The sequence below is a fragment of the Pteropus alecto genome, unplaced genomic scaffold (assembly GCF_000325575.1).
Source record: "Pteropus alecto unplaced genomic scaffold, ASM32557v1 scaffold43, whole genome shotgun sequence".
In the NCBI taxonomy this organism is placed as follows: Eukaryota; Metazoa; Chordata; class Mammalia; order Chiroptera; family Pteropodidae; genus Pteropus; species Pteropus alecto.
The window spans coordinates 8,442,570-8,454,881 of NW_006435764.1; the positions used below are offsets into that span (position 1 = coordinate 8,442,570).

The 12,312-nt window shown below is 51.7% G+C and overlaps 2 protein-coding genes across 2 annotated transcripts in view; one reads left to right on the forward strand and one right to left on the reverse strand.

Annotated features, from left to right (window-relative positions):
* TMEM109 (transmembrane protein 109) overlaps window positions 1-2,477 on the reverse strand; it is a 12,417-nt gene extending 9,940 nt beyond the window's left edge. The window contains exon 1 of the mRNA XM_015588932.2: window positions 1,898-2,477. The gene's annotated coding sequence lies outside the window, so the exon portion shown is untranslated. The remainder of the gene's footprint in view (window positions 1-1,897) is intronic.
* Window positions 2,478-2,635: 158 nt separating this feature from the next.
* On the forward strand, window positions 2,636-12,312 carry PRPF19 (pre-mRNA processing factor 19). Its single transcript, XM_006911242.3, has 16 exons — window positions 2,636-2,882; window positions 4,551-4,700; window positions 4,900-4,976; window positions 5,740-5,881; window positions 5,965-6,038; window positions 6,170-6,232; window positions 7,132-7,173; window positions 7,301-7,375; window positions 7,701-7,776; window positions 7,936-8,045; window positions 9,009-9,164; window positions 9,407-9,476; window positions 9,710-9,795; window positions 10,087-10,257; window positions 10,410-10,515; window positions 11,784-12,312. The coding sequence occupies exons 1-16, from the start codon at window positions 2,864-2,866 to the stop codon at window positions 11,879-11,881; spliced, it is 1,515 nt and encodes a 504-aa protein (XP_006911304.1). The 5' UTR covers window positions 2,636-2,863; the 3' UTR covers window positions 11,882-12,312.

Genomic DNA, 12,312 nt, shown 5'->3' on the forward strand with positions numbered 1-12,312 from the left:
TTCTTTTGGGTTATTAGCCAGCATCTGCTTGCTTTCCAAGCAGCAGTAGCCTTGGCCTGGAGGAGCAGGGCACAGAGACCCGTTTCTCAGGGATCCATCAACAGCTATGCAAACATCTCTTCCCCTTCCCATCCCCCTCTGCCCCACAGCTTAGGGAATCTACCCCCTCTGTGGGAAGGTTGAGATTGGGGGGAGTAGGGAGGAATCTGAGATCAATTTCTTACCTGTAATATTTACTCCAAAATCAATCGCTCTACATCTTTTCTGTCACCAAGGAGCTGGCTTTTGAAATCAAAAACCTTGAAAGAACTCCGTTTTCCCTCCATTCTTCTGTCACAGCCATAAGCTCTCCAGTGTAGGGACACCTGTTTTTGCTTAACAGTGTTATTCCCAATGCCTAGTACAGTGCCCGACTGGCCCACAGTGGGTCCTCAATAAAGAAATGTCCAATAAATGAATTACTGTGTCGCCCTACAGTCTGTCCTCCTCCAACTCATCCAGTATCTTCTAGAGGAATCCTATGGAAATGTGGTTATCATTCCATATCTCATCTGCTGTTCTGCTGCCAGTCCACTCAAGTCTAACCACCTCTGGTTCAAGGCCCCACCTAGACACATCCATCTGATTTACTACCACATCCAAGTACTTCAGATGCCTGACCTGTCAGGCAGCCTGTCATTCAACTATCAACAATTACAAAGTTCCTGCTATGTGGCAGGCACTGTGTTAGACTCTGAGAAACACCAGTGACCGGAATAACTATGGTTCCTGCCATCACAGAGTTTACAGTCTAGTGGAGACTCCAGACATCAAACACATCCTTGTAAATAATTAAATGATTATAGTTAACCAGAATGGCTCAGAGCACAATGACAGGGTGCTATGGGGACTAAACTTCAGTTAGGGGTCAAAAAAAGACTCCAGAGGAAGTGCCATTTAAGGTGAGGTTAAAGTTTACTTTGGAGGGGTGACGGAAAAGGAGAAGGAAGGGAGTTGAGGAAAGCATCCCAGGTAAAAGTACTGGAACCAGCCAGAGTGGGTAAGTTTGAAGACTCAAAAGGCCAGTGTGGCTGGAGAGAAAATGGGGTGAGACTGTGGAGGTCAGCATGGGCTAAATGGTGCAGGACTTGTGGGAAAGCTTTCCTCTACCAAAAACGCTCCCTTATTCAGACCTCAACAAAAATGTCACCTCCTCTGAGATGCCTTCCCTGAATACCTTGCTTAAAGTAGCCTATCCCTCTGACCCACAGAACCTCCTATCTACTTTACTCTGATTTGTTTTATTCTTAGTATTCTACTTTCCGGAATTTTCTTCGCCCCCCCCCAGAATTTTCTTGTGTGTTGACTGTCCATGTATCTATGGGTCCTCCCCCTCCCCACCCCCACAGTAGAATGTAAGCTCCAAGAGAGCAGAAACCTTGTCTTTCTTGTTCATCATTTATATCTCCAAGTTATCAATATTTGCTGAGTGAATGAAAAGCCTGGAGAGCAGCGGGAATCAATTTTTCATTGAAAGTAGCTCACTGGCTGTTTTGTGGAAAGTGGATTAGGAGGCAAGGCTGGAAGCGAGACCAGTTACAATGCTATTTTACTGGTGCAGGGGAGAGCAGATATCAGTTTGGACAATCTTGCTTGGCTTTGGGGTAATGATAACAAACATGAATATTTACATTCTATTTACTATGTTCCAGGCTTAGTTCAAAATACTTTTTAAATATTCCTCACAACAGCCCTATGAGTTAGTTCAACCCTTGTTATCACGTCCCCATTTTACAGATGAGGAAATTAAGGCAGAGAAGTTCACAGCTTACTAGCTGGGTGGAGCTGGGATCACAGCGCATGCAAACTGACTTCAGAGTCCATGCTTTCTGCCACTATGCCATACTACCCTTCATACCTGCAACATTTATTCTTCTCTCCAAGCCTTTGCTTGTGCAATTCCTCCTCTGTTCTCCTCTTCTGAATAGTGCCCGCCTGGCATATAGCTCATTCACACCTCTTCAGCGAAGACTTCACTGACCACTCCTGTCCGTCCTGCTGCTTGGTCTGGATCCCTTATAGCCTACACCACGTGTTCTGTACATGATTTCTGGGAGTATCTTATCTTATAGATATCCACAAGGAGTCCTACACGAACTGAGTTGGAAGGAACCTATAAGTCATGTAGGAAAGGAGCTGAGAAGCTGATGACTTGCCCCAGAGAGCAGGGAAAATTGGTAGTAGAAGCGTGACCAGAAAGGTTTCTTTGTCAGTGTTGTTTCTCAGCCCATTTGTATCTGCGCTTTCTTCACCGGGTTACCCAGCGGTGTCTCTCAAAGGGTAGTCCGAGAAACACCTCAGAATCACGTGGGGCACGCACTGAAAATGCAGACTCTCTAAGGCAGACGCCCAGGAATATGCATTTTAACAAGTTCTTTGGGAAATTCTCGCGCACCCCAAGTTTTCAACACTACAGTCGGACTGCCCAGTGCGCTCCGATCTCGAAAGTGTTGCTGAATTGCATTGGCTTTAAAATTCCCACTGCATTGTGGGAAATGTAGTTCGGGATCTCGTTTCCCTAGTTCCCGAGAGCGCTTTACGGAAGGAGCCGAGTCGGTCCGGAAACAGTCGAGTGTTCCCTGGCGGGCCCTTTCCTGCCAGGTTGCATTCTGGGAAAGGGCCGTTTCCGTTAGGTACAGGAGGCTGAGGCGCGCGACCCGCCGCAGTCCCACGTGAAGGGCTACGCGAGCATCGCTCGGCGGGACAGCTCCCCGCTCGCCGCGGAGCGTCCCGGAAGCAGCGGGGAACCGGAAGTGGCCCGCGGCAGCTCAGAAGCTGATCCCGGTTCCCGGTGTGTGGCCCCTCGAAGCGCAGCGACGGCGCCATGTCCCTGATCTGCTCGAGTGAGTATTGGCTGTGGCCGATCGCGGGTCGCAGGAGACCGGAGAGCCCAGCGGGAGGGTCTGCGGGCCGCTGCGGCGCTGGGGCAGGGACGGAGGTGAAACCGGGCTTCCGGGAGGCAGGGCAGCGGCCTGTCAGCATGGGGGTCCTCCTCCTCGGCGTGGGATGCATTTGTGCAGCATTTCCCAGTTTACGTAACGCCTGAAGTTTATTGTCGCAGGCATCACTGAGGCCAGCCACCTTGTTTACGCAGCGGGAGCTGAGGCCTGGACAGAGAGAGCTGTTGCAGGGAGACCAGCCTTGATGTAGGAATCGGGGTACCCGGAGGGTTGTACAGGATCCGCCTCCGGTTGGCTTTGAGATCTGTTTGGCGCAAGGCTCCGGGCCTCGGTTTCCCATGTGAAAAATATCTAAAGTCCCGCTCGAGTAGGCAGACCTGTAATTTGCGAAAGTCCCGCAGTGAGTTAGAGGCAATGACAGGGCTGGAAGCCAGGTCTCTAACTCCCAGCCTCACTCTATATCACTGATAAAACAGCGTACGTTTATAAAGCCTTTATTGGTTTCCAGTGCGCTTCCAAGCCTATGATCTCATTTTATCCTCACAAGACTTCTCCACAGCCAAAATAAAGGTCTGGTTTTTCAGACGAGGATGTATAAGGCTAATCTAAAGCTGCACAGCTAATCAGTGGTAGAGCTTGGTGATGGAGCTAGGTTCTCTGACCCCGAATCCATGCTTTTTTCATGCTTGTACTGTCTTTCCTTTTGGTATTTTATTGTGACCTTCAGATGTTTTCCATTCTCATTGTTTCATCAGGCTCATCCTTTTCTCTATTTGCTTCCTAACTCTCTAGCCCTTTACTCTTAGAACCTCTCCATAGATCCAAAAAAAAAAAGGAGGTAGGAAGGAAGAGCAATGATGACTAGGAAAAGGAACCCTTCACAATGAAGAAATCACAGTTTGTAGAGTATTTTCACATTTGTCGTTTCCGTTTAATCCTGAGGAAGCTCTTTTCCATCCTGCACCATCCTTCCTCTCATTTGCTCATCTGGTAGATGTTTACCAAGTGCCTGCTGGGCATCTGCAATGTGCTGGAAGCCACAGGCAGCTGCAGTCTCTGTCCTCAAGAGGTGCACAGACTACTGAGAGAGGCATCTACATGATACCTCCCTTGGGGATGAGTGTGAGGATGAGTTAATGTATGGAAAGTATTTACAGCTGTGCTTGGCAACTAGTAAACAAGTAAACGTTTTGTATTATTATAACACTTGTCACATTGCTTTGTTGTTTCTTTGATAATTCATCTAGGTTCTAGACTGAGATTTGAGTGGCTTCAGGTATCTCTTCATGTCCTGGAGTATAATGGTGCTTGGGCATCTTTGCTCAGAAATGAGGCAGGGATGACTGACTGCTCTCTAGGTGCCTGGCACGTAGTCGTTGTGCAGTAATATATTTGTTGGCTCTCTGACTATCAGGAGACTGATAGAGAAGCTAGTTATGTAGCTGGAAAGCATTCTGGGGACAGTACAAAACTGGCTTTGTGTCATGTCTTGATTCCAGTTAGTTGAGTGTGGGGACGTGTGGTCTCGTTGGGGCCAGCAGCAGATGAGGCATCCCCTTGGCCCAAGGTCCCTTTCACCACCTGAGTTCACTGTCTGCCTTTTCTCCACAGTCTCCAATGAAGTGCCAGAGCACCCGTGTGTGTCCCCTGTCTCTAATCATGTCTATGAGCGGCGGCTCATTGAAAAGTATATTGCAGAGAATGGCACAGACCCCATCAACAACCAGCCTCTGTCCGAAGAGCAGCTCATCGACATCAAAGGTGCCTAGTGGCTGGCCAGAGTCCACTCAGTCTTGGCACTGAGCCTGAGGGGGTGGGGCCCGAGGGGGTGGGAGGTGCCGCCAGCACATGAGAGGAGGAGGAGGAGACAGTGTTCTGTTAATGCAGGCTAAAGGGAGAAGAGTCGGGGAAGAGTCCCCTGGGCTTTGGTTCTTCATACCCGCTTTTCCTCTCTTGGCAGTTGCTCACCCAATCCGGCCCAAGCCTCCCTCAGCCACCAGCATCCCGGCCATTCTGAAAGCCTTACAGGACGAGTGGGTGAGTCCCTGGGAGAGAACTGATGTCTTCTCCACCTGAAGGGAGTGATCACTGGACTAGGCCTCGGGGGTGGGAAGGATGGAGCATTCTTTTCTCTTTTGAGCAGGGTGATCGTGGAGGAGGGGCCTGGTCGTTGAAATCTACAGATCTGAGTTCCACACTTAGCTTCACTGTTCACTTGCCATGTGACCTTGGACAGGTTGCTCAGATGCGAGTCCTGGTTTTCCTGACTGTGTGACAGATTAGTATCTGTCTCTCAGGGTTTTGAGAGAATTAGAATAAAATTAGATTATAAATTTCATGACATCATGGACTTGTTTTATTCATTGGTATATCCCCAGCTCCGAGAGCAATGCCGGGAACATAGTAGGCGTTCTAAAATGTGAACGAGTGAATAATGAATGAATGTATCTCGAGGGACTGCCTGGCACAGTGCTTGACACAATGAGAGTCAATAAATAGCAGCAGCATTATTATTCCCTTTTGGTGAGACGGTATACATGACATGCGAGATTTGCCAATAAATTAGTGAAGATGGGGGTGAGAAAGAGCTGGCTCCCAGTCCTGTCTCTGGGCCCAGCATCAAGTGGGGGTGGGAGCTCGGGAGTGGCTGCCAGCACATTCAGGGCCACTTGGATGTTGCTTGAGTCACCGCTCTTGGTCTAGACCGTGGGCTGGTGGCAGTGATCTCTTCTCAAGGGCTGACCCTTCTGCCGGGTGCTCCTTGCTCCTCCCAGCCCCTCAACTGGTGTTTCTCTCCCAGGATGCAGTTATGCTGCACAGCTTCACTCTGCGCCAGCAGCTGCAGACAACCCGCCAAGAGCTGTCCCACGCGCTGTACCAGCACGACGCCGCCTGCCGTGTCATTGCCCGTCTCACCAAGGAAGTCACTGCTGCCAGAGAAGGTGCAGCCTCCCCCACACATCCCCCCATTCTGGGCTGGTCCTGCGTTGTCATACCCCATTTCTAACATCGTCTTCTCTCTCAGCTCTGGCTACCCTGAAACCGCAGGCTGGTCTCATCGTGCCCCAGGCTGTGCCGAGTTCACAGCCAAGTGTTGTGGTGAGTGTTGTCCCGCCACATTCCCCGCCCCTGCAACTACCCGCCCATTTGTGTGTGGTGGTGCATGTGGCTCTCCTTCTGCAGGTGTCTGTGGCATTCCATGCCTCTCTCACCGTCACCTTTCTTCTCAGGGTGCAGGCGAGCCCATGGATTTGGGTGAACTGGTGGGAATGACTCCCGAGATCATACAGAAGGTAGGTCGTGCTCTCATTCGCTGAGAATGCTGATGGGCCCTCACTTTTCACATCTACCTTGAGTCCCGTAGGAATAAAAATGCCATCCATTAGGGGATAAGGTGGAGTCGTGCAGAGCACAGACTCAGACCAGCTGCCTGGGTTTGCATTTCGATGTCACCGCTTGTGTGCTTCATGACTTTGGGCTGACGTAACCGACCCTTCTGTGCCCATGGCCTTCTAAAGCGAGAATGATAGTACCTGCTTTATTGGCTTGCGGGACTCTAACAGACTGTAGTTACCCAGAAGTGCAGCTTATAGATGTTCTTGTTATCGGGGTTCTTTGCAGATATTGAAACACTTCATTACGCGTTTTCATGTTTTTTTTCCTCTGAGGGAGATAGGCCAGGAGTTAGCATTTTTATTTTACGGATGAGGCTTCTTTGATTCAGATTCAAGGGCACAGCTCGCAAGAGGCACAGCTGGCCCGCTCCTAGGCCCAGTGCTCTCACACTCACAGAATCCTCCCTTTGTAGGACTTGATAGTTTGTGTCTTTTCCAAACAATTCAGAGTGTCAACCTGGATCCCATCTTTCATCTTAGTGGCATAGACCTGGTCTGGGAGCTCTGTAGACCTGGTTCTGTTGGCTCTGCCATTGATCATTGCTGTGATCTTGGGCCTGTGACTTCACTTCTTTGAGGCTCGGTTTCCTTCTCTGTGAAACAGGGTCATCAACACCCACCTCATAAGGTTGGAGTAAAAATAAAAAGATAATGCTCATAAGCCTTTAGTGCAGATTTCAGCAGATGACAAATTTTTGGTGACACTTGTGAAAGAGATGTGACCAGCATCCAACGTACTGTTGTCTTGGCAAGATAATTTGTCTCAAATTGAGTCTGTTCCCCTCTCTCTTCCCCAGCTCCAAGATAAGGCCACTGTGCTGACCACGGAGCGTAAGAAGGTGAGTCTTCTCCCAGAGCCAGGGACAGAGCTGGTCTGGTGAGGCCGTTGACCCCTGAGGAGGAAAGGGGGAGGCCGACTCCCACATTCACTGCCGCTTTCCTTGGGGGGCTTTTTCTTTTCCCCAGAGAGGGAAGACTGTGCCTGAGGAGCTGGTGAAGCCAGAAGAGCTTAGCAAATACCGTCAGGTGGCATCGCACGTGGTGAGTGGCTGGGTCCCCGCAAACTCAGAGACGGAGCCCTCCGTGCTGTCCCTGGCCTGGGGAGGAGCGGGCGGAGAGCGGTCTGAGGCCCCTGGCCCTGTTTCTGCTGTGGCTGCTGAGCGGTCAGGGCTTCTCTTCCCGCCCGGTCTGGCCTTCCCAGTAACGCAATGAGGGAGGTACCACACCTGGGCAGAAAGCCAAGTGGATAAGGAACAGAAGTCACTTTTGTTCCCCTGGGCTGCGGATGGCAGGGGGCGGGTTGCGTGGCTTTGCGGCCTGCCTTGATTTAGCCGTGACTGGGTGCAGTGTGGCTTTCTCTGCGCAGGGCTTGCACAGTGCCAGCATTCCCGGGATCCTCGCCCTGGACCTCTGCCCCTCCGACACCAACAAGATCCTCACTGGTGAGAGCTGGCCTGGCCCAGCAGCCTGAGGCTGGGAGGGCAGTGGGGAGGGTGCATGCTCCTGTCCCCTGCTTTGGCCTGGGGACAAAAATTCCTTCTTCCACAAAGGGACGTGGAAGGCCCTGACTCATTTTCGAATCTCATTTGGGTCCTATCCAGGTGGGGCGGATAAAAACGTCGTCGTCTTTGACAAGAGTTCTGAGCAGATCCTGGCCACCCTCAAGGGCCACACCAAGAAAGTCACCAGTGTGGTGTTTCACCCTTCCCAGGTGAGGTGTTCTCATAGCCACTCTTGGTCCCCATTCCCGAGCCCGGTTCCTCAGTGGTTTAGGGTCCCAGAACCAGTCACCTACCCCTGCTGTCTTGGCGAAGTGAGGTGGGCCCGAGAAAGAGCTCTGACTCCAGAGCGGACATGTAGGAGCCTTTGTTTGGAGTCGTGGGGTTGCCCTTCACTCTGTGCAGGACCCCCTAAAGCAGGAGCCTCAGACCAGGGAGAAGAGGAAACGTGTAGCTTACAAAAGCGTAGTCATCGAAATAGTTTATGTTGGGAGAAGGGTATAAACTACAGAAAACAAAGCTCAACAAATCTTGACTTGGGTCTGAGGAAGTATTCTCCTGGGCCTCCAGGGCGAAGGGTGAAGACTTGATGTGGACTATTGAGAGGTGTTAATATTTCTCTTTTGATGCAAGATGGTAGTTGGTTTTACTTTATAATTTTTAATGTCCTAACCAAAATAATTGGTTGGTGACACTATACAGTTCTCTTCCTGATCCAAATTTTTCTAAGAATCTTTAAGTGTAGGATAGACTGAACATGCTCTTGCAGCCCCTTCCAGACCCAGTACTGTTCAGACCTGCGCCATCCCAGACAGTAGCCGATAGCCGCATGTGGTTATTTAAATGAACTAAAATAAATTCAGTTCCTCAGTTGTCTTAGCCACATTTCTCTCTGGTCCTGGGAAACGGTATGGGAAATTGCACTCTGGTGCAGTTATCCTTTTTACCACTAGATGGCGAGGCCTCCTCTCCAAGGCCAAATACTGTTTTGATTTACCATTTTAGTATCATTTAGCATTGGCCCATCTAGGCATCACTGGGTGGATAGATGGTTTCAGGCAGGGCATGGCTGAAGGAGAAGCAATTGTGGGGGTTGTGGCCATCCTCAGTCTCCTTTTGAGACTGTTAGGTTCCACCTCTTCTCTCTCTGATATTCTACTCTGCCTTCCTTTTAGGAGCTGGTGTTTTCTGCCTCCCCAGATGCCACTATCAGGATTTGGTCTGTCCCGAACGCCTCTTGTGTACAGGTTGTTCGGGCCCATGAGAGCTCTGTGACCGGCCTCAGCCTCCACGCCACTGGCGACTATCTCCTGAGCTCCTCTGATGACCAGGTATGGTCCCAGCCAGGGCCCCTAATAGGCCAGCTGGTCCCCGAGCTTGAATCTCCTGGGAGGAGGGGACATCTTACCAATGCCAGCCAGTTCCCCAGAACCCCAAGGAGAATGTTTTCTCTTTGCCAAGAGGAGCTGGCTTCACAAGGGTTTGCCAAATTGGGGTCTCTGCCTGGTCTCTGCCTTTCTGAAGGACCCCCACTTTCTTACTGGCTCTGTTGTCTCTGTTTATTTTTTTCCAGTACTGGGCCTTCTCTGACATCCAGACAGGGCGTGTACTCACCAAGGTGACAGATGAGACCTCTGGCTGCTGTAAGTTGTCTCAGAGGCACTGGGTTCTCTCTCTTCATTTGCTGTTCACTTATTCATTTTTATTTTATTTCCTCATTTGTTCCTGTAAAAATACATTTTCCGCTAGTACCTGCTGAGTGGCAGGTGTTTTGCTGGGCACGGTGGGGAATGCAAAGAACAAAGAACCCCCCTTCTAGCGCACTCGGCCTCTCCCTGGGGGCTCTGACCACAGGGCCGTCGCCCCTTCTCCACAGCTCTCACCTGTGCGCAGTTCCATCCCGATGGGCTCATTTTTGGAACGGGAACCATGGACTCTCAGATCAAGATCTGGGACTTAAAGGTAGGACACGGCGGCCTCCATCTGGGGCCCAAGGCCAGTGCTCTTGCGACTACTCAGTGTGCTAAAGTGCTTATGGCACCAGGCCCTGGGGGTGTCCTAGGGGTGGCTGTGTGCGTGCGACGTGATAAGGGTGGTCTAGGGGCCCTGGGGCGGGCCACCAACCCCTGCTGCTCCTGCCACTTCTCCCTGAAAGACAGAGGAGGGCATCTCAGAGGTAGGAGTGTGGTGAGCTCCGCGTTCGCCCTCCCCTGACCAGCGAGTGACATTTCACTGCCCACTCCCCACCCGCAGGAGCGCACCAACGTGGCCAACTTCCCTGGCCACTCGGGCCCCATCACCAGCATTGCCTTCTCCGAGAATGGCTACTACCTGGCCACCGCGGCCGACGACTCCTCTGTCAAGCTCTGGGATCTGCGCAAGCTTAAGAACTTTAAGACACTGCAGCTGGACAACAACTTTGAGGTGCCCCGCCCCCCGCTCCCCTGCCCCCAGCTCTCTCGGTTGCCTCCTCTTCCGTTGGTTATTCACCGAATTAATCTAAATTGCTTTTCTTTCTCCTCAATTGCTCCATCGTTTGTGTTCCCCTCGTGTGACTTCCGTTCTGGCTCTGGCAGGTGAAGTCGCTGATCTTTGACCAGAGCGGTACCTACCTGGCCCTTGGGGGCACAGATGTCCAGATCTACATCTGCAAACAGTGGACGGAGATTCTTCACTTCACAGGTAGAGGCCAGCTGAGACCTGGGGTCTCCAGGTGTTCCGGCCTAGAGGGGGGCGGGGCGATCTCCCTGGGTCGGGAGTTTCTAGGGGGGTAGATGTGGATGTGCCTCAGCAGCTTTTACTCACAACCCAAGACAGTAGAGTTTAGTGAGTAAGAGAACGAAGTCAGGAGCACCTGGCTTTAAATGCTGGCTCTGCCACTGCAAGCCGTGTGACCTTGTTTAACCTCTCTGGGGCATGATAATAGTACATACCTAGTGGAGTTGTTGTGACGTTTAGATGAGTGTGTGTGTGTAATTACAACAGTGTCCAGTACATAGTAAGGATTTGCCATTTTCATTCCGTATTGTGTCTTAGTCCACGGTGGGGTTGGAGCAGTGAATACGAGAGATCCAGTCGGCACTAAGAGAATTTCTAGTCAGGTTAGGAAGGCAGATGTAAATGACTTCACCAATGATTATTTAATTGCAATTGTAAGTACGCGAGAAGAAGAACATAAAATGCCGCCACAGTGGACATCGGGGTCACTAGCCTCCTACTGGAGCAGAGTGGGCAGGGCGCCAGGCCAGAAGCGCAGGGAGACTTTGTAGTGGGGAGCTGGTTGCTGGTTGGCTCCGGGTGTGGTACTCACCTGTTAGAAGGGATTTGCACTGATGCTCACAAATCTTCCGGGTCCCATGGGGAGTGTCGTCCAGCCTCTCCTGCCCCAGCCCAGCCCAGCCCTGTGTTAGGAACCCCATGAGCTTGAATGAGCAATGGACTGTTCTAGTTACGAGTGAGGAGTTCGAACTAGATAGATACCAGCAAGCTGATTACCGAAGTTTAAACCAAACTGAAAACACAGCTGAATTTTTAGGAAGAGCAGGTTGTGAGGTATGGAAGGACACGCTCCGCATGCTTCCTCTCTGCATGGTGCCCTCTGCCCAGCTCCCGGTCAGTCCCAGTGCTTGAACTGAGCAGCGCTGCAGTTGCCTCGAAAGCTCAGGCAAGGGGGGCGTTGACAGTCCTCCATTCACTCAGTCCACCAATGAAAACTTGAGTGGCTGCCATGTGCCAGGCCCCGTGTGAGGCCCTGGAAGTAAATGTGCAGGTCAGACTAGAGCCTCGCCCTGGGGAGTTCTAGTCCAGGGGGAAAACAGGCAGGCAGCCCCATGCGGTGTGAACACCGAGGGGAAGGGCTGGGTGGATCAGACGCGCATCACCAGGGGCCGACGCTCAGACCCAGAGGCGGCAAAGCCTCTCTCACTGTCGCCTCTCGTCTCTCTCCTCAGAGCACAGCGGCCTGACCACAGGGGTGGCCTTTGGGCACCACGCCAAGTTCATCGCTTCCACGGGCATGGATAGGAGCCTCAAGTTCTACAGCCTGTAGGCCCTGTCCCCTCTGACGCAAGCTGAACCTCATCTCAGTAGTGGGGTAGAGTTAGGGTTGGGGTGGGGGGAGGAAAGGGAGAGACTGAAATGGGGGGGTCTGGGGCGGGACATTCACATCATTTCACTCTGGTCTGGGTGGTGGCCTGAGCCATGGCAGCATGGACCACCCTCATCCATGCCGCCTCCAGCCCCGACGGGAACGGATGCGGGAGGTAGAACTGTCACCCTCTGAAGGCTCGGGGTCAGGGCCTCTCCTCTCATGTCGGTCACTGAGTTGGTGGTGGCGGCCATTCCATACCCACCTCGTTTCAGTTCCTGGGAGACGGGGAGAGGCTGAGCCAAGGGAACTGTGAAGGGGTCGGGCACGAGGGCTCACGCAGGATTTTGTAAGCAGTGATCTAGTTTCATTAAAAAAAAAGCAAACAATAA